Source organism: Sander lucioperca, chromosome 9, assembly GCF_008315115.2.
Source record: "Sander lucioperca isolate FBNREF2018 chromosome 9, SLUC_FBN_1.2, whole genome shotgun sequence".
NCBI lineage: Eukaryota > Metazoa > Chordata > Actinopteri > Perciformes > Percidae > Sander > Sander lucioperca.
The window spans coordinates 17,639,387-17,666,786 of NC_050181.1; the positions used below are offsets into that span (position 1 = coordinate 17,639,387).

At 42.0% G+C, this 27,400-nt stretch overlaps 1 protein-coding gene across 1 annotated transcript; it reads left to right on the forward strand.

The window, feature by feature from the left end:
• On the forward strand, positions 1–27,398 carry LOC116044922 (arylsulfatase I-like). Its single transcript, XM_031292469.2, has 11 exons — positions 1–247; positions 7,509–7,707; positions 8,773–8,912; positions 10,275–10,424; positions 13,914–13,988; positions 14,737–14,911; positions 19,768–20,004; positions 20,406–20,552; positions 22,903–23,050; positions 25,197–25,801; positions 26,700–27,398. The coding sequence occupies exons 2-11, from the start codon at positions 7,525–7,527 to the stop codon at positions 27,117–27,119; spliced, it is 2,280 nt and encodes a 759-aa protein (XP_031148329.1). The 5' UTR covers positions 1–247; positions 7,509–7,524; the 3' UTR covers positions 27,120–27,398.
• The last annotated feature ends 2 nt before the right edge of the window (positions 27,399–27,400 follow it).

Below are 27,400 nucleotides of genomic sequence, written 5' to 3' on the forward strand. Positions count from 1 at the left end.
GGTGCTGTGGCTCTCTTGACTTTTGGTCGTATTTCATTGGCAGTGTGGCCGCTCAGACCTCAGACTGAAGGAAGGTTTTGTGGAAACTTGAGGACATGCTGCGTCTTCTGCGAACGTCACGCACACCAAACTTTGTGCGACCTGAAGAAAGAGCCGAGGAGTGGAGAATGAAGTGAAGAGGAGCGGAGAGGAAGAGGAGAGGAGGAGGAGAAGAAGAGCCGTTCACTCTCATTGATCCAATATCGAGGTATTGATTCAGGCCAGGCTAACAGAATAGATGTGTGCATCCCATCAGAAATGGGCTGATTTTAAAAACATCACATGGTGCTGTTTGGATTATTGGCTGGATTGAACTGTTATGTCAGACTTTGAATACTTCTATTGACAGTTGCTGTATTTCTAATGGGGTTCAGTGAATTTGTAACTTGATACAGACTGCAGACTTTATCACAACACATTTAATGCACGACCAGTCTGTGCTTGTACAGTCTGAACTAACACACACAAGGCTGTCACAGGAAAGGAGTGCATGTCCAGCACACACAGGGGGACGGTGTGTGTGTGTGTGTGTGTGTGTGTGTGTGTCACTTCCACCAGTAATGGAAGCTAATGGGAAACCAGTTGAGACATCAGTACAGTAATCCCCAGCTCTCTGAAGGAGACAGCTGCTTTTAGTCAAGTCTTACATATGAAATCAACAGTTTGCTGCTCTTGGATTTGACGCTTGTAAACATGTCATTTCATGATATATATCACTATGATTATAGTAATTAGGGGTCGACCGATACTGTTTTTGTCCGATCCAATACCAATTATAAGTAGTTAATGACCTTGATAACCGATATATGGAACCGATACAGCGGGAGGGTCAAACTCAACTTCACTAAGGGCCACACTGGAAAATAAGAATCACATCAAGGACCAGGCATGTAGAGTTTATTGACACGCCTTTATTTAATCAAAAAAGTCAAATATCTTGGACTGTTTTATTGCATGTCTCATATAGTCTCCTCACTTACAGTTTGGTCGACATAAAGCCCTAAAAAAAAGTCACTTAACCCTCCAAATCTGACCTATTTTCAAAAGGTTTCTATATCAGAAGTTTGGGTTTCTTTTAACCAAATTGTCAAAAAAAAAAAAATAACGTGGACGGTTCCATACAACGCTCTCCACAATTAAAATACATGATCAGTTCACTACTTTCATTGAATTTGGGTGTTTTATTCAATTTTATAGCAGTTGAAAAAAAAGTGATAAAAGAAAATTGAAAAAAGTGACAAAATGATGGAAAAAGCTACAAAAATGTCAGGAAAAAAACAACAAAAATGTCAAAAAAAAGCGCAAAAAGAATCGACAAAAACATCTGAAAAACTGATAAAAAATGTCAGGAAAAAAGCTTGAAGAACATTGGGAGAAGTGACAAAAACTTTCCAAAAAAAGTTTGACCCAGAAAAACAAGAAGTTGCATGGTCGACGGGAAGACAACACAAGGGTTAAAAAGTTCCTTAGCCATCATAGTAAAAGCGCCCAAAAGGTACACAAAAACGTTTGGAAAAAAATATCTGTAAAGCCCAGATTTGGCCCGCGGGCCTCGAGTTTGATGCGTGTGTGATACAGTATGCGTTTACAGTAAAAATGAAAATCTTTTAAGGTGTGGACACACAGAGCCGACGGCCAAACGTCAACAGAAAAGGCAGTTAGGCTGATCAGTCTCCTCGAGTTGTTCCAAAAAGTGCCTCAGAACACACCAAAGAGACGAGACGTGATATGTCTCCATAACAGCTGGCGGTGCTAATCTGTATTGTACTGTACTGTAATGAAAACCGGCAGCTGATTGGATGAACATGTCACGTGGGTCTTGTTTCTCCGGAAATTCAAAGCCAGACTGTTGGCGGCTCGTTCAGAACACAATCTCATATTTTACTAAAATAGTTCACCGAAACGTGTTTCTGAAAACATTTGAAGAGAGAAATAGGCCGTGCAGTTTCTGAATCTGTCTTCATTTCAGATCAACAAAGGTCAGTTTAAAAGATTTTCCTCAGATTTTAAGAGACTCTAGTCACGCTCATCCCACTCCTCGTTTCCGGGTTAGCACTCCACCAATCAGATGGGTCATTTGAATCCGACTGCCGGCAGCGCCCCGCCGATTATACATGTCAAATCAGCCAAAATGAAGACCGACGGCGGCACGGAACACACCGAACAGACTCGAGTCACTGACCTCACCAGACTGTCCGACGGCCGATTATCGGCTCTGTGTGTCCACACCTTTAGTCCAAATTAACATTTTGGAGTGTTAGAAACTCCAACACAAAAGTTTGTTTAAATGCTTTAAGCACTTATTTAATAAAACTGAAACTCTAAACATAATACGCAGTCAAAAAAAATGAATAAAAAACAAAACTAGCTTCTGAAGTCTTAACGTGCTATCAGTGTGTCTGCAAGTGTTGCAGACTGCTTACAGAGCTGTAGCCGAGCCAAAGTAGCGCACTTTATAGTTAATTCACTTCATTGGTTATCAGTAAAATAAAAGACTGATACAGATAATCTGCAAATTGCCAAATTATCAGCCATGATAATCGGCAAGGCAGATAATTGGTCGATCCCTAATAGTAATGTAATGTAATTGTATTCAAACAGGCCCAATGCACCGTGAAACATGAACCATGTATAAGAACAAGGAGAGATGCATTGTACCAAACATCAGAATATACAATTTTACAAACACATTACTAATTTACAATAATACAAATTTGTAAAGTTGCATCAGTAAAATGATCATGGGCTCAACCATTCCGAATCCGAATCAGAATCAGAAAGGGCTTTATTGCCAAGTACGTTGCACATACGAGGAATTTGTCATGGTGTTGTTGGAGCATGTCACACATACAAATATAAGAAGGATAAAAAGATATAAACAATATAAGTATAAACATATACACACAGTACGTATTAATAACGATAAAATAAATTTAAATAAATAGTAAATAGTAATAGTAATAGTAAACATCCTAATACCAGTCCCCCCACCCCTTCCCAACTACATATAGAGATGTATACCATCTGCTTTCCCTTCCTTTTACAGAATACCAAGCTGCATGTTGAACTGCAGCCTTCCCTGAGAAAATAAAGGCTTAAAGGCTATAAGCCTTTAAATACCTGGAAAATCCAGCGGTGGAAGAAGTATTCAGATCCTTTTCTTAAAGGTCCAGTGTAGGATTGGGCATCGAGAACCGATTCCTACTTGGAATCGTTTAAAAAATTACGATTCCAGTGGAATGTTTTCTTTATTGGAATCGTTTGGAGGATTTGGTTTCAAATCTGATCATGGGTTCCAAATTTAACATGCGCAAGTTTGGTTTCCGACCAGCCAGGCTCTTGTTGTGTTGCAGCCTTGGAGCTCAGTAAGCAGCGCTCTAGTCTGGCTTTATTTTACGTTGAAAAAGCCCGGTAAACCTGCAACCCACCATTGAATCAAAATAAAACTTTCCTCTTATTTGTGAAATAAGCATGTGACCCGTTTCAACTCCACCCCTCAAAGAATCGGAATCGAGAATCGATGAGAATCGGAATTGGAATCAGAGTTGTTAAAATCCTAACAATGCCTAACCCTAGTCCAGTGTGTAACGTGTTTAGTTGTTCATTCTCAAAATCTGTGTTGCCCGTTAGCAAACTTGTCCTTTTTCATGAATATTTACCTCCACCATCAATTCCAAGTATTCCTATTGGCTTGAAATTTAACATTTGCATTTGCATGAACTGGGGTAGACGCTCCATATTCATGCCTCATCTTAAAATACATTAGCCAGTAAGGGACATACAGGACATACTGCTCCGCCTTTCATGTTTTCTCTGTCACATGATGAACTCACAGCTGCTGCTAATGCTGCTAATGGGTATCGTAGCTTCCTGAAGAAGGAAACATGGAGGACCACACGTATTCAAAATCCAAATTTCAGGAACAGGAGTCTTCTTCTTCTTCACCCAGAAAAAGAAAAAGGAGATTGAAAAGAGCAAGAGACCGTCTTTTTGAAGCGTGAAGGCTACCGTAGCTGTAATATCTACTTTGAACTGCGTGGTGCGAGAGAGTTGATTGATATATGATGTCAACGCTAGATGGGAGAAATTCCCACACACTGGACCTTTAAGTAAAAGTACTAATACCACACTGTAAAAATACTCTGTTACAAGTAAAAGTCCTGCATTGAAAATGTTACTTAAGCAAAAGTATGTAAGTATCATCAGGAAAATGTACTTGAAGTATTAAAAGTAAAAGTACTCAATGCAGAACTCTCCTCCCATTGTAGAAAGTGTAAAGGATCAAACAGTTGTGTGTTTAATGGTCTAATCATCTCAGCTGGACTTGTAGCCGTTATATTGTTGGCTAGTTTACTTTAGAATTAAACATCAGATTTTATAAACTACATGTGTTTTGTGTGCAGAAATTTTAAAGAGGCGCTATGCAGTTTTGGCTATTTCTTCGCTGTTTTCTCCCTTTTTGCTGGCAGGTTTCTCTATAGAGCTCCCCCTACAGCTTCAGGATAGATATTTGGCAGCTCCTATGTTTACTCGTGTCTGACTCCTCTCTCAGTCAGTCTGCCGTTTCCTCTTTCTCTGTTCCTCCGACAATGGTTTCCTAGCTTTCTGCTTCTTTTTAGCCGGCTCAGCCATAAGAACAGTGTGAAAAACTCCATCACTACCTTGTTAGCCGGTTCCTGAATGGGCGTATGTGTGCAGTGCCATGAAGCAATTTGTTACATCGCGAGACCTGATATCACGCCATACTTCCTGACGCTGAGGCCGTCGGCTCGCCAGCCGAAAGTTGCAAGGGTGGTTTTTCCGCTCACAGGCACTAGGGGGGAGCGAGACGACCGAGTAACTAGTAACTAAAGCTGTCAGTGTAATGTAGTGGAGTAAAAAGTACAATATTTCTTTCTGAAATGTGGCAGAGTAGAAGTAAAAAGTGGCATGGAAAGAAAAGACTCCAGTAAAGTACAAGTAGCTCAACATTTGGACTTAGGTACAGCACTTGAGTAAATGTACTTAGTTACATTCCACCACTGGGGATATCTAATCTAAAGTAGTTCATCAGCCCTGAAATGTCTACTGAGAGAGGGCTTAAGTTGTGTATTTTACTGTAAGTACAACCGTGCTCCAACAACATCTGGCAGCATTCCTTCGTTGCTCACTGGCAGGGAATCAGGCCTTAATAAATCACACACACTCTGTCAGAACTTTGTTTGTTGGAAACTTAAACTGGATGTCTGTCGGGGAGGCTCTCTGAAACAGGCACAGGGTCTTACTGTCTTTGAGAAGCTGAATTTTTTTCTGTTTTGGTTTGTGACACAGATATGGCTGGGTATCATTCAATACATTTTCGATACCGATACCGATACTGTGACTTTGATACCGGTTCCTAAACAATACTTTTTTTCAGTACCAATTTTATAACACAAAAATAAATCACAACATTTCAGCACAAATCTTTTTAATTATGTTTCAGCTCCTTCTACATGAGCCGTCTCTATGGTAACGTAGAGTTTTTCCTGCGTGTCTCTACAAGGTGTAACGTTAGACAGCCAATCACAGACATTATTGACATCTTTTGGTTCTATCCCTGTCATGTGACCCAGATAATGTAATAACACAGGTACACAGCCTATGACGTAAACCACGCCTCTTTATTATCATAAAACATAGTTTTCTTCTTAAATGAACATAAAATTGACTTTTACCATCAACAGTCATACCCATTAGGACCTTAGCTAATGTTAGCCATGCATTGCGGTTAAACAAAAAAATGGCGATTATGTAAAATAGTTGCAATTAGACAGTTATGTAATAATTGTTACAGGCCTAATCACAGTATATTTTGGATATTACCATATACAGTTATGTATAGAGTAATAGAAGATATTATACATGTTGCACACTCCTACACTGTGTAGTAATAATAACAACTTTATTTGTATGGCACCTTTGAAAACGCAGTTACAAGTGCTTCACAACAGCAAAAATAAAAACCAATAAAATTACAATAAAATAAGAACACAAAAGTAGGAATAAACTAAAATAAAGTATACAATAAGATATTAAAACAATATAATTGATTATAAGATACACAGCTAGGAATTATTAAATAAAAGCGCATTTTAAAAAGTGTGTTTCTAACCCTCCTGTAGTCCTCGGGTCACATTTGACCCATTTTCAACGTTTTTTTATATCAAAGATATGGGTTTCTTTCAACCAAATTGCCCAAAAATAACATGGATGGTTCTATTCAATGTTCTTCACAGGTCAAATTAGTGATCAGTTGGGTGCCCCATAGCTCAGTTGGTAGAGAGAGGTTTACTCCTCGATGCAGCGGGCCCAGGTTTGACTCCGACCTGCGGCCCTTTGCTGCATCTCATTCAGCCTCTCTCCCCTTTCATTTCTTCATTTGTCCTGTCAATAAAGGCCTAAAAATGGCCAAAAAATAATCGTAAAAAAAATTTTTTTTGGGTGTTTTATTCAATTTAATATCATTTGAGAACAAATTTAGAAAGTTTCAGAACAGTGACTAAACTTTGACAGTCTGTGATTATCCATGAACATACATGTTCCTCTGATCTTAACAAAATAATTCATCATTTTTATTTTTTTAAATTCAAAATTAGGCATATTTTCATATAAATGAGGATTGACCAAAAAATCTTTGTTTAAATCTAGTGGTAATAAGTTAGTGTTAGTGGTGTATATATTAGTGGTAATAAAGAAAAGCTCCATAAATGTTGAAATAAAAGCGCCAAAAACGTCAAAAAAAGCATTAAAAATGTCAAAAAAGTGGCAATTTCCAATTGGTCTTTAATTGATTGATCACAGTTTTGTACAAACTGATTGAATTGATCGGTTTAAGGAGTCCCAAATATCAATCTCGGTGTAGCAAATCTTTGCTGCCGGGGGCCCTGATAGCAAGACCCGCTCAGCCCTGGTTTACAATCTAGATCTTGGAATCCCTACAAGGGGCCCACCAGAGGATCTCAGGCTACACTTAGGCTCATAAATCAATCCTTTACATACTCTCACGGCCTTCAAAAGTGATAATTAAAATCTCAAAATGGATAGACTAGAAGCTCCGTAAAATACAGAAGGAAATGATCAAAGAATAGTGAGAAAGGTCCCATTTAAACTGGTCTGTTTCTGCTCTCTCTCAGGCACTTCAGGCTAATATTCTTATCACTTTTTATTGCTATTATTCCATTCCAAAGACTGTAAATAGTTCAAAATGCCTCCTCAGAGTTTTAGCTCTCTCCCCACCAGATGGATGTGTTTCAGATCACAGTTACAGCCAGAGTTGGCAAGTCCGTCCCAAATGTGGTTTTATGATCTGCAGTCGGAGCGCCAGTGATGGCATGCGTGTGTGAGTTTGTGCCGACTGAAACATTTTGAAGCTCTACTTCCCTGGTGTTTTGTTCATGGAATCTGCTCAATTGTTATGTCAGGGTTGTTGTTGTTGTTGTTGTTTGCAGGGCTGGTGCAGTAAAGATGCAGGCTGCTGCCGTGGCTCTGACTCTGCTGAGTGTGTTCATCAGCCTGGGCCGCTTGTCTGCTCACCGGGCCAAACCAAACCAGACACAGAACCACAACGACTCAAACACTCCCAATCAAGAGACAGAACCCAAGACCAAGAACCAGCCGCACATCATCTTTATCCTCACAGACGACCAGGTGTGTGCGTGCGTGTGTGTTCTTGTTTAACTACATTTGTGGGGTCCAAAGAACAAACAAAGATAGTGAAACGCACTATGTGTGTGTGTGTGTGTGTGTGTGTGTGTGTGTGTGTGTGTGTGTGTGTGTGTGTGTGTGTGTGTGTGTGTGTCACATCTCCTCTACGAATCAAATATGAAATATACAGTCTATTATTAATTAGTTAATATAATTAATTACCCCCAGGACAACATATGGGATAATGTTTACATAACAACAGAGGATTTCCTACATCGCACACCACAAATTCTCCACAATTTAATTGTTTTATTATGGCATATAATTGGGTACAAGCGGCCGAAATGGGTTTCCTCAGGAGGGTGGCTGGTGTCTCCCTTAGAGATAGGGTGAGAAGCTCAGTCATCCGTGAAGGAGTAGAGCCGCTACTCCTTTGCGTCGAAAGGAGCCAGTTGAGGTGGTTTTGGGCATCTGGTAAGGATGCCCCCTGGGCACCTCCCGAGGCCTCGGGGAAGACCCGGGACTAGGTGGAGGGATTATATCTCCAACCTGGCCTGGGAACGCCTCGGGATCCCCCAGTCGGAGCTGGTTAATGTGGCTCGGGAAAGGGAGGTTTGGGGTCCCCTGCTGGAGCTGCTGCCCCCGCGACCTGACCCCGGATAAGCGGACGAAGATGGATGGATGGATATAATTGGAAAAGTAGGCCAAGTTAACAGTTATTGCATATTTTATAGCAGTAAAATATGTTCCCCTTTATGAGGGAATAAAATAATGAAAACCCTGAATCAATTAATTGATTGATCACAGTTTCGTCCTGAACCTGGCCACAGTACATCTCTGTCATGTATACATACAGTATACAGATCAGGAAATGGCTCCTACATCCAGGGAGATATGGAATCAGAGGGTCTGTGACCATCTGGGAGAGAGTATCACAGAGGGGAAAAAGGACTTGCCCAAGTAGTATTTAAACCGTCAAGTTAATTCTGTCCCTGCACATGGAAAGGCCAAATGTTCGGTGTAAATCATCCAAACATTCAACAGAACTCTGTCATGCCTCTAACGCAGGGCTTCAACGACATCGGCTACCACAACCCGACCATCAAGACTCCCACTCTGGACAAGCTGGCGGCAGAGGGCGTGACGCTGGAGAACTACTACGTTCAGCCCATCTGCACGCCGTCCCGCAGCCAGCTCCTCACCGGCAGGTACACAGCAAAGTTCAATATTTACGGTGTAACAGATAAAACATGTCATGGAGCATTATCACATGAGAAAACTGCTCTATATTCTTATGCAAGGATGAGAACATGGATATGAATTGCCAGCAATAAGGGTTTTTCTTTTAAAGAGCTCATATTATGCTTTTTGTCTTTTTCCCTTTCCTTTATTGTGTTATATATCTTTTTGTGCATGTTATAGTTTTACAAAGTGAAAAAGCCCAAAGTCCCCCCCCAAAGGGACTTACCATCTCCAACAGAAAACACTGTTCACAAACTGCTCCAAACAGCTCTATTGTAGTCCAGCCTTTACTTCAGAGACAAACGTGGTCACTTTGGAACACACGTTATAATGCTCGCCTAGCTGCTAGCATGGCACGCCCTCATACTCTGCTTCTGACTGGCTAGTAGTCCTTACCTAGGTACTGTCAGGACACGCCCTCATACTCTGCTTCTGACTGGCTAGTAGTCCTTACCTAGCTACTGTCAGGGCACGCCCTCATACTCTGCTTCTGACTGGCTAGTAGTCCTTACCTAGCTACTGTCAGGGCACTCCCTCATACTCTGCTTCTGACTGGCTAGTAGTCCTTACCTAGGTACTGTCAGGGCACGCCCTCATACTCTGCTTCTGACTGGCTAGTAGTCCTTACCTAGGTACTGTCAGGGCACTCCCTCATACTCTGCTTCTGACTGGCTAGTAGTCCTTACCTAGGTACTGTCAGGGCACGCCCTCATACTCTGCTTCTGACTGGCTAGTAGTCCTTACCAAGCTACTGAGCATGTGTGACTCCCAACAAAGATGTTACAGCAGTGAGATGTCTCACTCTGTAGCTAAAACAGAGAGCTCAACACACAGGGTGAAAAGAGGAGCTGCAGCAATGTGCAGTACAACAAAAATATGGTGTTTTTTAAAAATCAAACCATGTAAACCTATTCTGGTACAACCTCTAAATACAATTATGAACCTGAAAATGAGCATAATATTAGGTCTTTAATAAGGATGGAACATTGAACAGTCAAACGCAGAACATTTATCACAAAAGCTAAAAAGAAATCTGCGTTATGTTCATGTTCTTTTCTTCTTTACAAAGTAAATAAATGTCAGACTTAAATGTCTCATGATATATTGTCTCTAGAAGTGTATTATCCAACTTTTGTTGTTGTTGTTGTTAGAGAAGGACAAGAAAATCCCAATACTCAATGCTATCTAATCACAATAAATGAAAATCACAATGCAAATCCAATCAGCAGCCATGTTTGGTGAAAGAATTGAGTCGGGACAAAAGCATATCACCCCAGCCCTCTGCAGTCTGGTAGAAAGCCAATAACAAGTCTGTTTTTTCCCTCCAGATATCAGATCCACACAGGACTCCAACACTCCATTATCAGACCCAGCCAGCCCAGCTGTCTGCCTGCACACATGGACACTCTGCCTGAGAGGCTGCGCCAGGCCGGCTACACCACACACATGGTCGGCAAGTGGCACCTGGGCTTCTACAGGTGAGGGAAGACCAGGAGCATCTATTCTATGGTCACTATTAAACAATAACTTCACCCTAACCTCAACACTCACGTTGCCCCCCCCCCCGCGCGCTCCGACATGTACCGGTTTAATAACATCGACCATTCTCTGGGATATGTTTTCATGCTAATTGAATGTGACCAGTTTTAGGGCAAACAGCTAATTAGCTTATAACGCTAGTCATCGGGGCACGGATAAAGTACACTACATTTCTTTCCAGAGCAGCTCCACTCAAAAAGAAGAAGAAAAAAAAGAAAACAGAAAAGTACACACTGAGTTAGACAACAATTACACGTTTAGGACAAAGATAAAGACATCAACGGCCATGACAAAGAAACATGTTTCATGATATCCTCAGATCCAGATCTTAATCAGCAGCACACTGATGTTGGTTTAGCAACAGGATAGACTGATGTATAAACGAGTTCTTAAGCCTGTTGTGTCTGAACGAAGGGACTCTAAATCGCCTGTTAGAAGGCAAAAGTTGGTATTCACAGTTTAAAACATGCATGGATTCAGAAGAGATGCTGTTAGCAAGCATGAGCATGCTCTTCCTGTGGATTGTTTGAAAGGAGTGTGGAACAGGTTGACCAATGAGCTTAGCGCAAACTTTGAGTTGATTAGGCAACACTATTCTTCATCTGCTCATTGCCAACTACTTCACTCAGCTTTTCATTTCTTTATTCCCAACGAGTCAGAAATTTAAATGTTGAATATTTGATCATTTAGTTGATGTTGCCATACTGGAAACAGTTTGTATGAGGGTTGAAAAGCCTGCTGTCATAAAGAAAGGGAAGACGCATACTCATTTAAATGTGGAGTAAATGGCGCACACATTCAGACTATCTCTCCTCAAAGGGATTCATAGTGTAAACATGAAAAAAAATTATTGTGCCAACAATTAAAAAAAAGAGCGTTTGAGAGAGAAGTTAAAACTCTGCTTACTTTTCCACCTCGACACACCTGCCAATCACTGCATGAAGTGGGTGTGGATGTTGGAGAGTAGTTTGGAAAGTTACAGAAATTGCCGGACTCAGCCCCCACCCCACCGCCAGTGTGTGTGTGTGTGTGTGTGTGTGTGTGTGTGTGTGTGTGTGTGTGCGTGTGTGTGTGTGTGTGTGTGTGCATGTGTGTGTGCATGTGTGTGTGTATGTCTGTTCATGTGTGTGTGTGTGTGTGTGTGTGTGTGTGCATGTGTGTCTGTTCATGTCTGTGTGTCTGTGTGTGTGTGTGTGTGTGTGTGTGTGTGTGTCTGTCTGTCTGTCTGTCTGTGTGTGTGTGTGTGTGTGTGTGTGTGTGTGTGTGTGTGTGTGTGTCTGTTCATGTCTGTGTGTGTGTCTGTGTGTGTGTCTGTGTGTGTGTGTGTGTGTGTGTGTGTGTGTGTGTGTGTGTCTGTCTGTGTGTGTGTGTGTGTGTGTGTGTGTGTGTGTCTGTTCATGTCTGTGTGTCTCTCTGTCTGTCTGTCTGTGTGTGTGTGTGTGTGTGTGTGTGTGTGTGTGTGTGTGTGTGTGTGTGTGTGTGTGTGTGTGTGTGTGTGTGTGTGTGTGTGTGTGTGTGTGTGTGTGTGGGTTAGGGTTAGGGGTTAGGGTTCCGGCAAGCACTGTGGTTAAAGCATGCAGACACCAAGTCTGCATCCTTAACCCTAACCCCTAACCCTTTAGCCTTGCCCCGCCTTGTGGAACACCACAACAAACTGCTAGTGCTAGAAAGGGTTTTATGAAAATGAGCATCTAGTACATGAATATATGCCTTGTCTTTTCAGTCATTGTGGTCATCTAAAACAAGAAATAATCCTGGTAAAAAGCACGCAGCGTTGCAGTTCACTTCATTTATGCCAAGCATCCACTAGAAGACTGTGAAAAGGCTCCATCTCACATCTAAAGACTATCTTGCATAACATCTCTGAGTTTTTAGTCTCAGACTAAAAGATTTTACTACCAAGACTTCAAACTTAGGATAGTATCAAACACAATTTTTGATCCAAACAGGAAAAAGACTTAAGACAGCATGGGCTGACTTTTATGACCACCTTACACTTAACGGTTGAGACGACAGGAGCTCGGCATTAGTTGAACCGTCACTGAAACAGCTGGTTGATAAAGGTTTGAAACCCAAATAAGCAAAAGAGATGAAGCATCTTCTCAACGCTGTTCAAAAGTAGTAGTGATCATACTGTGATTTGTAGTTTGTTATTCCACTAGAAGCACAATGCAGTGTACTGTTTTCATGGCTGGGTCCCTGTTTTGTCTGTTTGGCGTTCACATTCCTGCCCTCGATTTGACACTATTCCACTGATCGCTGAATGTAATACTCAAAGAAATGCACAACAAAACAATCACAGCTAGATAAACAATACCGGTTTTAAAACTTAAAAAAAAATCAAATGTCTGTGCAAATAGTTCAACATTTTTAGGACAAGGACCCCTGAGCTGAAAAAGCGACAGAGCAGGTGCCCCTTAGGCTACAATATATAATGTATAAAGTTATAAAGATGCATATTAAACTGGTCCTACAATAACGTGTAGGGCGGCCTAGAGCCTTCAGATATATCTTTTTTATGGTGCATAGTGCATTTAAATTCTAAGCTATTAAAATAATAATTGTTGGAGCGGTCTCTAGCTCACCCAGTAAGAGCGTTCGCCCCATGTTGGCTGAGTCCTGCAGCGGCCCGGGTTTGTATCCGACCTGCTGCCCTTTGCTGCTTGTCGTCCCCCATCTCTCTCCCCCTTTCATGTCTATCTGATGTCACTATAATAAATAAATAATAAATAATCTAAAAAAAAAATAATATTATTATATTATCAATAAATTGTTGACATGAATATATTTATACATAATGTTAAAATGTGGAACAGTGAATCCTTAAGCTTAACTGTATCTGTGGATGGCTTCCTTACCTATAGTATAATGGATATTTTCCGACATATATATATATATATATATATATATATATATATATATATATATATATATATATATATAGGGTTGGGTACCGAAACGCAAATTTCGGTTCCTCATTTCGGTTCCAACTGAAATATTTTCCCTCTGTCGCTCCGGACAGCGGCATACTCTTTTTTTCTTTCTCCCTTTTCTGCCGAGTGGCGCACATGCCCACCTAAGTACTTAAAAACGTTAGTAATTTGTTAAATTTAAATAAGTTTCAATTTAAAAAAAACTCCATAAAAGAGCCTCTCTTTGACGTCATTTTTCAGTTTTTCAAGAATCAGTTTAGGCATCGGAATCGTTTTAAAAGTAAAACGAAAAATCCAAATGGTACCCAACCCTATATATATATATATATATATATATATAGATATTTAAACTATCAAACAATAATTTGGTGGCCCCCTGCAGCAACTCTGAGGACCCGGACCCCCTGTTGAAGATCTCTGGTTGAAGCTGCTAGTGTAGAACAGTATAATAGAAATGTGATGCTCAGGTAACTTCATCTGTCTTCTTTCCTCCAGGAAGGCATGCCTGCCCACCAGAAAGGGTTTTGACAGTTTCTTTGGTTCTCTAACAGGAAGTGTGGATTACTACAGGTAAAAGTGTATTATTATTATTATTATTATTATTATTATTATAATAAGAGTAGGGATGCACCAAACCCAGATTTTTGGGGTTCGGCTGAATACTGAATCCACTGGTTAAGATTCTGCCGAATCTGAAACCGAATACCAAATCCTCCTCTCATCCTCAGTCCATGAACACAGTAAACTCATTAATGAAGTAAACAGTGACTGTCCTTCCTTTGCTGTACCTGAAGTTGCTGCATTTTGGCTGCTGTCTGTAGATTCCTTCATGCACAACTCGTATTCTTTCGGATGTTTCATACCAAATGTTGTAACAGCGGTGATGTTGTGTATTGTTTAGGGTCCTTTAAACAAAGATAAATCAGCATTGTAAATTGAACATGTAGCTGGACTTGAATGGCCTTCTTTTGACTGAAAGTACTGCCAAACTACACTTTTTCTGCTACAGAGTTCCATTTCCACTTTCTCACAGCCTACTGCATTGAATGCTCCACCTACGTAAACACCTTCCTGTAATCAACGGTGGCGTCATTACGTCGACCAGCGTGACCAGAGTGCAAGCGTAGGGTTCGGTTCGGTGGAAAAACATTCTAAGGTTCGGCAGAAACCGAACCCCGTCAAAAAGCCCAATATTCAGCCGAATCTGCAGCCGAATCCTGGATTCGGTGCATCCCTATATAAGAGTGAACCAGGACTGATTAGAATTTTTGTTGTCCCTATATGTTTCTATGACTAACATGTCTCCATCTGTCTCCAGTTATGGGTCCTGTGATGGCCCAGGCTTGTGTGGGTATGATCTCCATGACGATGAGGGCGTGGCGTGGGGCCAGGAAGGGAAATACTCCACCACGCTGTTCACGCAGAGAGCTCGCAAGATCCTGGAGAGTCACGAGCCCACGGACAGGCCGCTCTTCCTGCTGCTCTCCCTCCAGGTATCACACTGTGAGAAACCTCTCTGGAACAAGATTCAAGTTTAAGTCCCTTAAAATCAGGGCAGAAGGAGAGAAAATATCTTCTTTTTTTTCATGAATAGTTGCAGAGAATAGGTCAAATACAGTTAGTTTATGTCTGGGTGTGAGGGAGTCCGAAACGTTGGAATAACATTGAGGCCACATTAAAGTCGTTGTTGTCTATGAGCCTCAGAATCTTATTTACAGACTGTTTGGCCCACATGGACTTTCAACCACATTTAATTAAACGCAGGCCAGACAGAAAATGTAACTTAGGGTGTTTTCACATATAGTCCTCTTTAAACGAACCAAACTCAGTCCTCTTAAAGAGGAAACCAACAGAAAAGGGACTCAGTTTGTGTTCCCGGTGTCAGTTTACTTGAAAGAAGACTCAGTTCTCTTTGTGGTCCACTTCAGCTCTGACAGGGCCTCAAAGCTAAAATACATAAAAGGCTAAAGGAACCTGAAAGGTGTCTTGTTCACAATGCACAGGTGAAGAGAACTGCAACCCAGTCTTAAAGGGAACCGTACTCAGACCATCTCCCGAGGAGTCCTGAGTACGGTTTGTTTTAGAGGGGTCTGAGGGCCAGATGTACATTTGTCAATGTAGCGTTATCAGTGCCATGGCTAACCCGCAGAAAGCTCACTCTGTGATACTTCAGCTTACGTATATTTACGCATATTTACCAAACCTGCAGTTCATCGTGTAATCAGTGCCTTTTTCCGCCCACTATACCGTAAATTGCGCTGTAGCAAAGTGTTAAGTACTGGTGCTATGATACGGCTGAGTGCAGACTGAGATATTACCACTGCTGATGCTCTGACTGTTTGAAATGATCCTGATGCCAATATTTGTAATGTAACAAGGAGTTTAACAACTGCTGGAATGGAATGTGAGTAATGGAACGTTGAGTCGGAGATTCAACGTCATCTTTGATTTCAGCACGTCTCCTTGGCCTATCTTCGTTTTGCTCGGATTACTGCTGCCATTTCACCAGGAGGCATATGCGAAGAAACCCACTTGCGCCTGGTTTACACCTGCTTTTAAGAGGCGGAGAATTTTCACTGCAAAATAGAGGCATGCTGTCACGGGCGGTTTTTGTACATACCGCGGAATACATAATTAGGTACACTTTACGCTTCCCCTCCCATCTCTTTATGAGAAACTCCCACTTTCCCCTTGGCCCTCCCGTGAATGCATATGCATGACACGGAAAAGCACAATTTGCCATTTTAGTTCATGCGACAGGCAGTCTGCGATTTTACCTCGATGCGGCCTGTTTGTACATACCTCGCCATGCTTTTACGCGCACGTTGCAAAACAAATACGCCTGAAGTGGACACAAAAAGCGTTAGTACATCTGGCCCTGAGTCCCTTTGGAGTGTTCACATCTGCGCAAAAAATGCTGACTAAAAGGTCTGAGTTTTTTTGGAGGGCTGAAATTGACCAAGAGTAAACTCAGAGGAGTTATATTTATTGATTGTTGATTTTGTGTAGAGCCATGTTCATTTGATGTGAAGTTTTAGTGGTTTGAGAAAATCTAGCTGATGTCCTGACAAGGAACAGCAAAACAAAGGACTGTTTTACATCCCATTTTCACCAGTAGGGACAAGGGAGAACACTGAGTTCCAACTTAAGTAAGTGTTGCGGGGCATTCTGGGAAATCACATGATGAAAAAGTTGTAGTCCTTACCTAGGTACTGTCAGGGCACGCCCTCATACTCTGCTTCTGACTGGCTAGCAGAGATGGCAAAAGTACTCACTTCCCGTACTCAAGTAGAAGTACAGATACTTGTGTTAAAAAATACTCTGGTAAAAGTAGAAGTACTGATTTAACTTATTTACTCAAGTAAAAGTAACAAAGTACAGGCTTGGAAATTTACTTAAAGTATAAAAGTAAAAGTAGCTTTGCGAATGACAACCATTTTTTATGCAAAGATACCTGGACCACACAAATGTTACTAGAGTGCAAGCTGAGAAACGTCAGTGGACATGGAAAAAAGGCTTTTTATATGCCATTGCCTACATTTTAAATGGATGTCTGCCAACACTTGTGTCTGCCAATATGTCTAAAACATTGCATATATGATTATTGTGACAGAGACTGGGACTTCAGGTTAATAAGATTCTGACTGAGTAGCAAGATATTAATTCAGTTGTGATTCTGTGAGAATTCACAGATCCAGTTTCTCTTTTTTAATCTTTCCCTTAACATTTAAAGGAATCTACATGTATGTGTGTGTGCTCAAATATGGCTTCTGGAAAGAAAATAAAGGATAAAATATGAATTACTAAACATACATTTATTAAGTTCCCCATAGTTGCGCAGCACATTGGCCAGGAGTCATTCTTGATGCCTATTATCTCAAACATCTCTCTCAGATAAGGCCATGGATGTCTTGCTGCTTGTCTGCCGATTTCTTCATTTTCAATCATGTTGCCATCCATACTACTATGTGCTAACGTTACCACCATCAAGATGCAATGATTTTCCACGAATGAATGCAAAATGCAGCCAAATCTGTCAAGTGCAACGTACAGCATATTCCCATCCAATTAGATTGAATGTGGTATTGATGACGTGGAAATAACGGTAACTCCAGTGAAATTATTTGAAACTTGTTAGTAAGAACTAAATTTGGACTGTATTTAAAGCTGATTCTGGTTTCCAACTTCGCCCCAGGTGTGTCTGTTAAAACACGGACGGAGACAACTTACAACCTAGGTAACAGGTGAAGAACACAAACAACAAAATCACTAGCTAACTTACTTTAAATTTGCAAGAACTATAGACCAATACAACAACAGGCTTAAATGAACTGACAACATAAGTTATACGACTTATAGTTCTTAAGGACGCACACACACGATCTCAACTGATCAGGGCTGGACTGGGACAAAAAATTGGCCCTGGCATTTTTGGCCCAGGCGGCCCACACCCCCCGTGATTGGTCAGACACATTCCCTGCAGACAGTCCTCTTAAAATATGCGTGCATTCTCTGATATGAGTTGCCTAGTGTTCTGCGTTCATGTGATAGTTTTGGATCCTTCAAGAGGGGTCTCAAGACTTATCTGTTGGTCTTACACTTAAATTATTTATTAATTCTTAGAGTTATGATTTGTATATTTATGGTATTTGTTTATTTTTTTATTATTGATATTTGATATGGTATTGCCATTATTGTTATTATTACTATTTTGCTTGATATTGGCTTAGCAACTTTAAAAACTGTTTTCTGTTCATTTTAACTATTGTAAGATTGTCGCTTTGGACAAAAGTGTCTGCTGAATACAATAACCATAACCATAACCCTTCCCAAAAGCTACAATAAAGCTGAGAGTAGTATATGCCCTGGAAAAGAGCACCAATACATGAGAAGCTAATTAAGCAATTCAAGGAACACTGATGCTTGTATCAACACTGATTTTATAGATCACACAGACTGTCAGCTACCCAACAGGCCAACCGCTAGCATTTTCAATGTAAGCTTAAGCAGTTAAGTTACCTGACAGCCACTAACTTTAATGTTACAGCCAAACTGCTTGTTGTCGTTATGACATGAGGCGCACATAACGTGCGCGCACACACACACACACACACACACAGCCTCCCTCCCTTCCTGAGAGTCCCTGTTAATTTGCCTACTCCTTACCACATCGTCATCTACTCTCTCTTCCATCTTTTCCTCACTCGCTCCCCTGGCCCTGTCATGGTCACTCTCCTCCTGATCGGCTTCTTCCCTGTCATGATGTTGTTTCTGCTTCTCTGTATAGCCAGCCACCTCTCCTCCTTCCTCTACTTCAGGTAATGCTGATGTTGAAGCAGCTACTACAGCCCCAAACATGTCAGAAATGTTGGCACATTTTGAGGAATCCGCCTGTAGATTCTTATTCTTTTTCTCCCGTAATTTCTCGGCACCTCCCTTGCGCTTTGGTGGTCGTTCATCCATTTTAACGTGGATGCTAAACTTCCAGCATAACTATCACAGCTCGTGTCTCAGGGCCGGGAGGCGTGGCACTGGCCCTAGTGGGATTCGTAAATTTGCGGCCCGCTAGGAGTTCTTTATGGGCCGGCGCGGCCCAAAAATGCGTCGGCCCACCGGGAAAATGCCAGTCCAGCCCTGCAACTGATTATCCTCCGGACAGCTAGTCTCTTTTTATTTTTGCTCCGTGTGGCGCGCGCGCCCGCTCGCGGTGTGAGGCGCGTGTCTGTGCTATTCTCCGTCATGACGACCTCTTGTACAAAACTAAAGTAACGAGCCAATTTTGTAAAATGTAAGGAGTAGAAAGTACCGATATTCATGTTAAAATGTAAGGAGTAAAAGTAAAAAGTCGCCACAAAAAAATATAGTAAAGTAAAAATATCTGAAAAATCTACTTGAGTACAGTAACGAAGTATTTGTACTTCGTTACTTCCCATCTCTGCTGGCTAGTAGTCCTTACCTAGCTACTGTCAGGGCACGCCCTCATACTCTGCTTCTGACTGGCTAGTAGTCCTTACCTAGGTACTGAGCATGTGTGACTCCTAACAAAGATAGAACAGAAGTGAGATGTCTCACTCTGTAGCTAAAACAGAGAGCTCAACACACAGGGATGTGTTGCAGCAATGTGCATTACAACAAATATATGGTGTTTTTTGAAAATTAAACCACATAAACCTATTCTGATATAACCTCTAAATACAATTATGAACCTGAAAATGAGCATAACATGAGCACTTTAAGTTCTGCACCAATAGATAAAAAAAGAAATACAAATAACCAATTAAAAAAATGATGAAATCAAGTGTACAAAGTGAACCCATTGTAAATGCACTGTGTAAATGTATTTCTCCAGGCAGTTCACACTCCTCTCCAGATCCCCAAGTCCTACATCTATCCGTATCGCGGCATGGCCAACGTCGCCCGGAGGAAGTTTGCTGCCATGGTGTCCACGGTGGACGAGGCGGTCCGAAATGTCACCTACGCTCTGAGAAAGTACGGATACTACCGGAACAGCGTTATCATCTTCTCCACCGACAACGGCGCCCAGCCCTTCACTGGAGGGAGCAACTGGCCGCTCCGAGGCCGAAAGGTACAAATACCTTATATATTTTGCATTCTGTACATCAATTTCACTGCAGAATTCAGTTTTAATAATATCTCCTACTTGCCAGCACAAAAACAAATTCACCTTGACTTTTTGTCGTTCTTTTGTTGTTTTTTAAAGTTACAGAAACATGTATGCAGTCCTTCTAATGCCAAATAAGGAGGAGTTTACCTATTAGTATGAGATGTTTAAATAACATTTATCTTGGATTCCCCCCCCCAAAAAATAAAGTAATACTCATAACATTCTCCTCAAGTGCCTGCAGATATTCACATGATGTGATATAAAATGATGCTGTGAATTATCAGTGGTGCATATAGAGATCTCGGCCAACTAACGGGACTGGCTTTGCCAACTGTAGCTGAACCTCCTGCCTGTGTTTCCAGGGTACGTATTGGGAAGGTGGAGTCCGTGGCGTGGCGTTTGTTCACAGCCCCCTGTTGAGACGCAGGAGACGGGTCTCCAAAGCTCTGCTCCACATCACCGACTGGTTCCCCACACTGGTGGGCCTGGCCGGGGGAAACACCAGCCAGGTCAGTGCAACTCACTACCTTTATTTGAACATTGTAGCAGGACTCGCTGCCATTGTGGGTTACCCTCGGCATAGTGTCGCATTGCCAGACCTTCCTCCACAGCGCTGCGGAGGAAGGGTGGCAGGTGGAAGGAACTTGTTTGGTTCAAAAGTAGTTTTAGTCGTGCAACAGAAAACTCAGATTGGACAGATAGTCTAGCTAGCTGTCTGGATTTACCCTGCAGAGATCTGAGGAGCAGTTAACCATAGTCCTCACAAATCCACCAGAGTTTAGAACGCCAACATAAAGGAAGCTCAAAGCAACGGATATCCGGCTTAAATGAGTGAAATCTGGCGGAATTTCCGTCGGCAACGGAGCAATCTTGGAAGTGGAACGTCGTTGATATAGACTACCCTCAGCTCAGATCACAGCCAAGACAGACAATTTCCAAGCAACAGTATTTATTTTGACTGCTCACACACTTTAAACATAACTTTCCAATCATAAACGGCGCGCCCCTGTCTGCCCGGATACTGCCCGTTGCTCACAACTTTATAACAAAGAACAAACAGAACAATATCTCACAGCCCAGTCATCTGAAGAGAGAGTGTAATTAGTACAACAACAATCAGCTGAGACAATTAACTCACCTGGCACTGCTCTCATCGTGAGTAACCCCACACCTGTCTCTACTGCAGCTGATTGCAGACCACGCCCACCTCTACAAACATATGTAGCTAATATGTTATTTGTCCCATTTTTAGCACTTTTGAACGTTGTCTTTGTACTTCATTTTTTGCTTGTAACTTGTATGCTTTCTTAGCCAGGTCTCTTTTGTATCAGGATATTAAAGGGTAAATAATACCATGGGAAAGGCACTCTCACTCTGAGTGCATTAGGCCCCATTCAGACGTCAGCCGTCGGACGATTCGGCAGAAAAGCAGGTCTTTCCATTCATTTTGAGTGGGGGTGTGCGTTTAGGTGGGGGTTGAAAAAAAAAAAAAAAAACGCAAAAAAAAAATACAGCGGGCCTGCAGCAAAAAGTTGAGACGGTCTCAAATTTTAGAGAAACGCAACCCGACATCACGCTGCGGTGGCCAGTCATGGAACCGGAGATCAGACTGGTCGGTGAGTTTTGAGGCTGAGAGCATCCCGTACAGGAAACGGGAAACATCACTGCCTCTATCTCTGCCACAAGAACGTTTCAAAACACTATGAGGGTAAAAAAAAATGACACACGAGAACTGAATCACTCGGGAGTTTGTGTAATAGCTGAATGTTTCCTGCAACAACAAAGCACTCGCTATATCTCGCTGCGGCAAATCGCCAGATCGCTGTTTCCCCGTCTGAGTGCATCCTTACCCCCATTTTCCACTGTGCTGCATTCTGGCTGCGTTCCGTTTTTGTTCTGTCCTCCGCCACGCGCCATACCACACCGGGAGCGTCTCAGAAGCGGAGGGGGGGCAGAGCAAGTTGCAGCAGATCAAGTATCAATCATCACATCCATACATATATTAAATAGATAAAAAAAATATATTAGGATTGGCATCTGAACCATTTTTTCAGTGCCTGCTTAAAACCTCCTAAATTACCTAAATTACTCTTAACTCCAGGAGGTACAAAATCAGTAGAGCTGCCCCTGGTGGAGTAGCTGTGAACATCTCTCACTCTGTTAAAATAATTGATTCAGTATTTGGGGACAGCCCCATGTACAGTCCTATGTACCATGCACAGGTGAATCTGAGAGACTCGATCTTCTACTTTCAACCACCCCATAGTCTCAAAATGAGAAGTGTCTAGATGAGATCTCATGGGGAGGTTCAGAATAAGCCTTATAACCTTATGACATTATTCATTGTCACGGTTAGAGCTGAATGTGAAGCTCCGTCTACATTAACCGTCATTTTGGCCTCAGACTTTACCAGATTACAGCGCTACTGTAAAACTGTCTATCTACTATCATGTAGATACATTTGCTCTTGACCTATTATGATAAGTGCACAACTGGCTACATATACACTTTGTGTTTTAGTTCATGAATTACTTGTATTGGCAAGTCAGTGCAGTCTGTGTACAGCTGCCAAAAAGCCTTGTTGTCATAGTATGCAAGTAGGTTTCCATTGCCAAAGCAGATAAACAAAGATAAACAATCGACAGTATCTGACTAATCCAGAAGCTCAATAGCCACTATTACCAAAGAAATTCATTATTATTTCTGTGTGGTAAATTAATGAATTCATTATATTAGAGTATTTCTTCTGGCACCATTAATGCAGGGAACACGTGGATTGTAATCAGAGTTTTCCAGTTCCTGCTGGCACACATTAGAGCTTTTCCTTTCTATAGTGTAGTGTATTTGTTTCCCTGTCAGAGTCCCGGCCTGGATGGTTTCGATGTTTGGCCCACTATCAGCGAGGGGAAGGAGTCACCTCGTCAGGAGATCCTTCACAACATCGACCCTCTGCACAAACCCCCCGCTCAGACCATGAAGTGGGACGTCAGCACAGAGCAGGCATCAGGTGACTACCAAAATAAAACGTCAAAAGGTGGCGTACTAAAAGCTACTTCAGTCAGGGCGTCACAACATTTCACTTGTGAGATAAATTACAAAACTGCACATGCATGGCAGTAGGCTGGTAACTGGGGATACATTTGTCGTACTGTGTATTTAGTGGAAACAGCATGGGGAGTGATAAGCAGGGTAGTTCAAAGGCATCATTACATTTAACTTTTTCTTGTTGATCAAGCTTTTCACCGCATCTCACGGTGTCATTGCTCAATTGTCATGAATATTAGTGATATATATTTATTCAAGTATATGGAATATTTGTATCAATTCTTACCTTGCACTTTTAATGTAGCGCCATCAGGTCAAATATTTAATGTTTCCAACCTTTTATGTACAAATACCTGCAAAAACTCATGATGACATTCAGCCTCAGCTGTACTTTGTGTTTAGTGGAAATGTTAGCATGCTCCTACATTAAACTGAGATGGTGACAATGGTGAGCATTATACCTGCTAAATATCAGCATATTTATTTATTTTTTATATTATATTTATTGGAATTCTTTCAAAATTGACACACCATAACACCACATACATAACCTACCATACACATATACATAACTCTTATCAGGATATCAGGATCTACATACTGTATATGCACGTGTACCTGTACACACCTATACACATACACACACATACAACCATGTTTAAGAGAAAAAAAAGAAACAATACAGTAGCATGAATCAGTTACTTGGTAGACTTCTGGGTAGATGATTCTCAAGGTATTCAGTAAATTGTCCCCATAGTTTGTAGAAGCTCTGAATGTTCCCCTTGTTGGCGTGTTAGTTTTTCCATGGCTAAGCAGTTGGAGAGGTTCTTAAACCATAATCCCACTGAAGGTGCCTCAGTGCTCTTCCATGAGGTAGTAATACAGTGTTTAGCCTGTAGTGAACATACATTGATTCTTTTTTTATGAGCACTTGACAGTCTTGTCTCTAGTGGAAAAAGACCAAGGATGAAAATCTTTGGGCACACAGGTAGCGTAACAGAGGTAATGTCAGACAAAGTCTGTGCAACCTTCTCCCAGAATTCTCTAATTTGTTAGCAGTTCCACACAATGAAATAGTGTACCCTCTTCTAGGCCACATTTAACACATAGGTTTGGGTTATTCTTATTAAAACGATGCAGGAGGGAAGGAGTTATGTAAGTGTGCATAATCTATTTAAATGGTATTAGTTTAAATTTGCTGTTGATAGTCTGTGTCTGAGCTGTTCTTCCAGTCTACTTCAGAGATTTCCCTGCTCAGGTCGCGTGACCACTCCAGCCTTTTGCTATTTGAGGATTCTTCAGGATTATCCACAAACAATTTATATAGGAGGGACACCTGGCCACGGCCCAAATATCAGCATGTTAGGGTTCAGCTCAGAGCACTGCCTCAGTACATGCTCACAGAGCTGCTGGCGTGTTAACAGACACTTCTTGTTAGACATGCAAACAGCACAGATAGGGAAGTTCTTACATCAGGTTTGCAGAGTGTTTGCCATTTGATGCAAATGCTTAATTTTGAGATGGGTTTATGGCATTTTGAATGCAGTGTTTAATTTTGAGGTAGATGTGAGGCATTTTGTGTGTGCAGTTTTGGGAATTGCATATATAGTTTTGAAAAAAGGAGACATAGTTTTGAAAGCGTGTGTAAGCAGTTAGAAGCAATTGTAATCCCACAACGGGGAAATTCACAGTGTTACAGCAGCAAGGGAGGGGGGGGGAGTACAAGAAGACACTCTAGAGATAAACAAACAATAAATGAATATAAGCAACGAGAATAAATAGTTGTATAGTAAATAAACAAACAGTTGTATTTAACGTTACAATATTGCACAGTCAATTATTGCATGGTTTATCAGTCCTTGTGTGTGTGTGTGTGTAGTCCCTCTTTTATGGAAGAGAGACATTTGGCGCCAAAGAAAGAAGGAGGACAGAAATTAAGATGAAAAGGGAATAAAGTCAGGAGGGATGTATGGCAGGAAGACATCTAAGCAGCAGCTCCTCTTACAGACAACTAAGCAATATAAATATGGAATAAAAGTAATTTGGCTAGTGTTTGCTTCGTATTCCTCATTCGTCTAACTTTTGTGTTTTCTTTGATTTGTCGGTAGGCAAACCCAAAGGCCCAAAGAAGCCAAAGAAGAGGAAGATCCTGAAGCAGAAACCAAAGCAGAAGGCAGCGTTCAGGTTGAAGACCACCAAGAAACCTCGGACGTTTTCCCATCATGCTGCTAAGCCTAAAGCCAAGCCCCTTCCCAAAGCCAAGCTTAAGCCCCTCCCAAAATCCAAACTTAAATCCAAGACCAAAGTCTACCCTCAGAACCAGATAACATCCCATTATAATCCACATCTGAAGTCCCACTCCAGCAAGTCTCCGTCAGTGTCAGGAACATCCCGCCCTAAATCTCAGCCTCACGTCCAATCACGTGTCAAGTCAAAATCCAGACGCAACACATCCCAGAACCTGTCCCGGGCAAGAACACCTCGACCAAAATCCAAGACACAGCCCAAGCTACATTTAAAGTCAAAGTCCAGGCGGACATTATCCCAACACCAGAACATGTCCCAGCCAGGGACGCCGCAGCCAAACCCCCGTCCCACTCCCCAGCTCAGTCTCCAGCCGGTGTGGGACGCGTCGGTCCAGGCGGCCATCAGAGTCGGAGACTGGAAGCTGCTGACAGGAGACCCAGGACACGGAGACTGGGTCCCCCCACAGGTACTGCAACACATTAGGGCTGCTCCATTATAGAAAAAAATGATAATCACAAATTTTTTTGTGTTATCAAGACGCATACTCGCTTTTTAGCGTGTTTATCAATGCCGTTTGGCCTCCATTGACTTACATTACCTTGCGATTGCGTGTGAATTGATGCCGTAGCATGTAGTATGAAATCCACGTAGGGAGGATGGGTCAAACACAGGACTTTCACCCAGGAGAGCAGGGATCGCGTCCTGTGTGTGACGTTTCCTTCGTGTCCAGCGTGTGACGTTTCCTTTCCACGTTTGTTCTTTTCCTAAACCCAACCAGTTCTTCTTTTCCTAAACCCAACCCACGTGTCACGTTTCCTAAACCCAACCGTAGCCTTGCGATAACACGCCACGTGGCTTTAGAAGCTGTGACGTTGCAGAATGCCGTCCGCTGTATAAAGCGTAGACATACACGCGGATAGCTCAAAATGCGTACAGATAACACGCCTTGAAAGTGGCGTGTATGCTTACGCAAAGTCATGGTATCACGTTGGATCCCTAGGTGCTGAAATCCAAATCGCAATCACATTTTATTAATTGCACAGCCCTTTAACACATTCAGACCCATTTTAACTCTCTTCTGTTTCAAACTCATCATGAAGAACATAAATAATCACACACCCTAGTTTAGTTTAGTTTATTGGTTTACACATATACAAATACTACAGATTAATATACACATAATCAATAAAAGATGTGATGGAGAGATGCAAAAAACCCTCAGAAGAGTTTAATCTGGGTTACTCCAGGGTCACTCCAATGCATACTCCAATTAAAATAGAAAGATAAACTAAAATAGTTCTTACAGTGTAAGTTCTAGCTTTCTCTGATGGTAAAGCATTCCATGTCATTTAAACCATCCTCAGGTACTTCCCACCCTCCCTGGACGCTGGTGGAACCTGGAGCGCACCGACTCGGCGCTGCCCAAACCCTCCACCCTGAAAAACGTCTGGCTGTTCAACATCACGGCCGACCCGTGCGAGCGCCAGGACCTGGCCGACCAGAGACCAGAAGTGGTCCAGCGGCTGATGGCCCGGCTCGCCCACTACAACCAAACCGCCGTGCCGGTTTATTTCCCGCCCGACGACCCTCGAGCCGATCCCAGCCGGCACAGGGGGGCCTGGGTGCCCTGGGTGCACGGAGACGAGGGCGAGGAGGGGAAGTACCACGGAGTGTACAAGAAAGGGAAGAACAAGAAGAAAAGGAAGAAGCCCAAGTGCCCGCTGTGCAAGCTGCAGGCGTTCTTTCTGAAACTGAACACCCGGATGATGTCCAATCGGATCTGAGGTGTCGACTCCAGGCGTGAAACCATTGTGTCAAAGACGTTGCATCTTTGTTCTTCCTAAAAACCAGGGAAAAGTGGTAGGCAGGGGAGTTAATTCCACTAAACAACATGTCCTTTCACTGGCTTCACTTTTCTACACGCGCCTCTAAAAATCAAGTCCAACCAGTTTATGTTTTCACTGACTTTTAAAGGGTCAGTTCACTCAAACCACAACATGTTCTCTGATTTATCCCTTGTGATATCTGGCCATGCAGTAGGGCTGAACGATTTGGGAAAAAAATC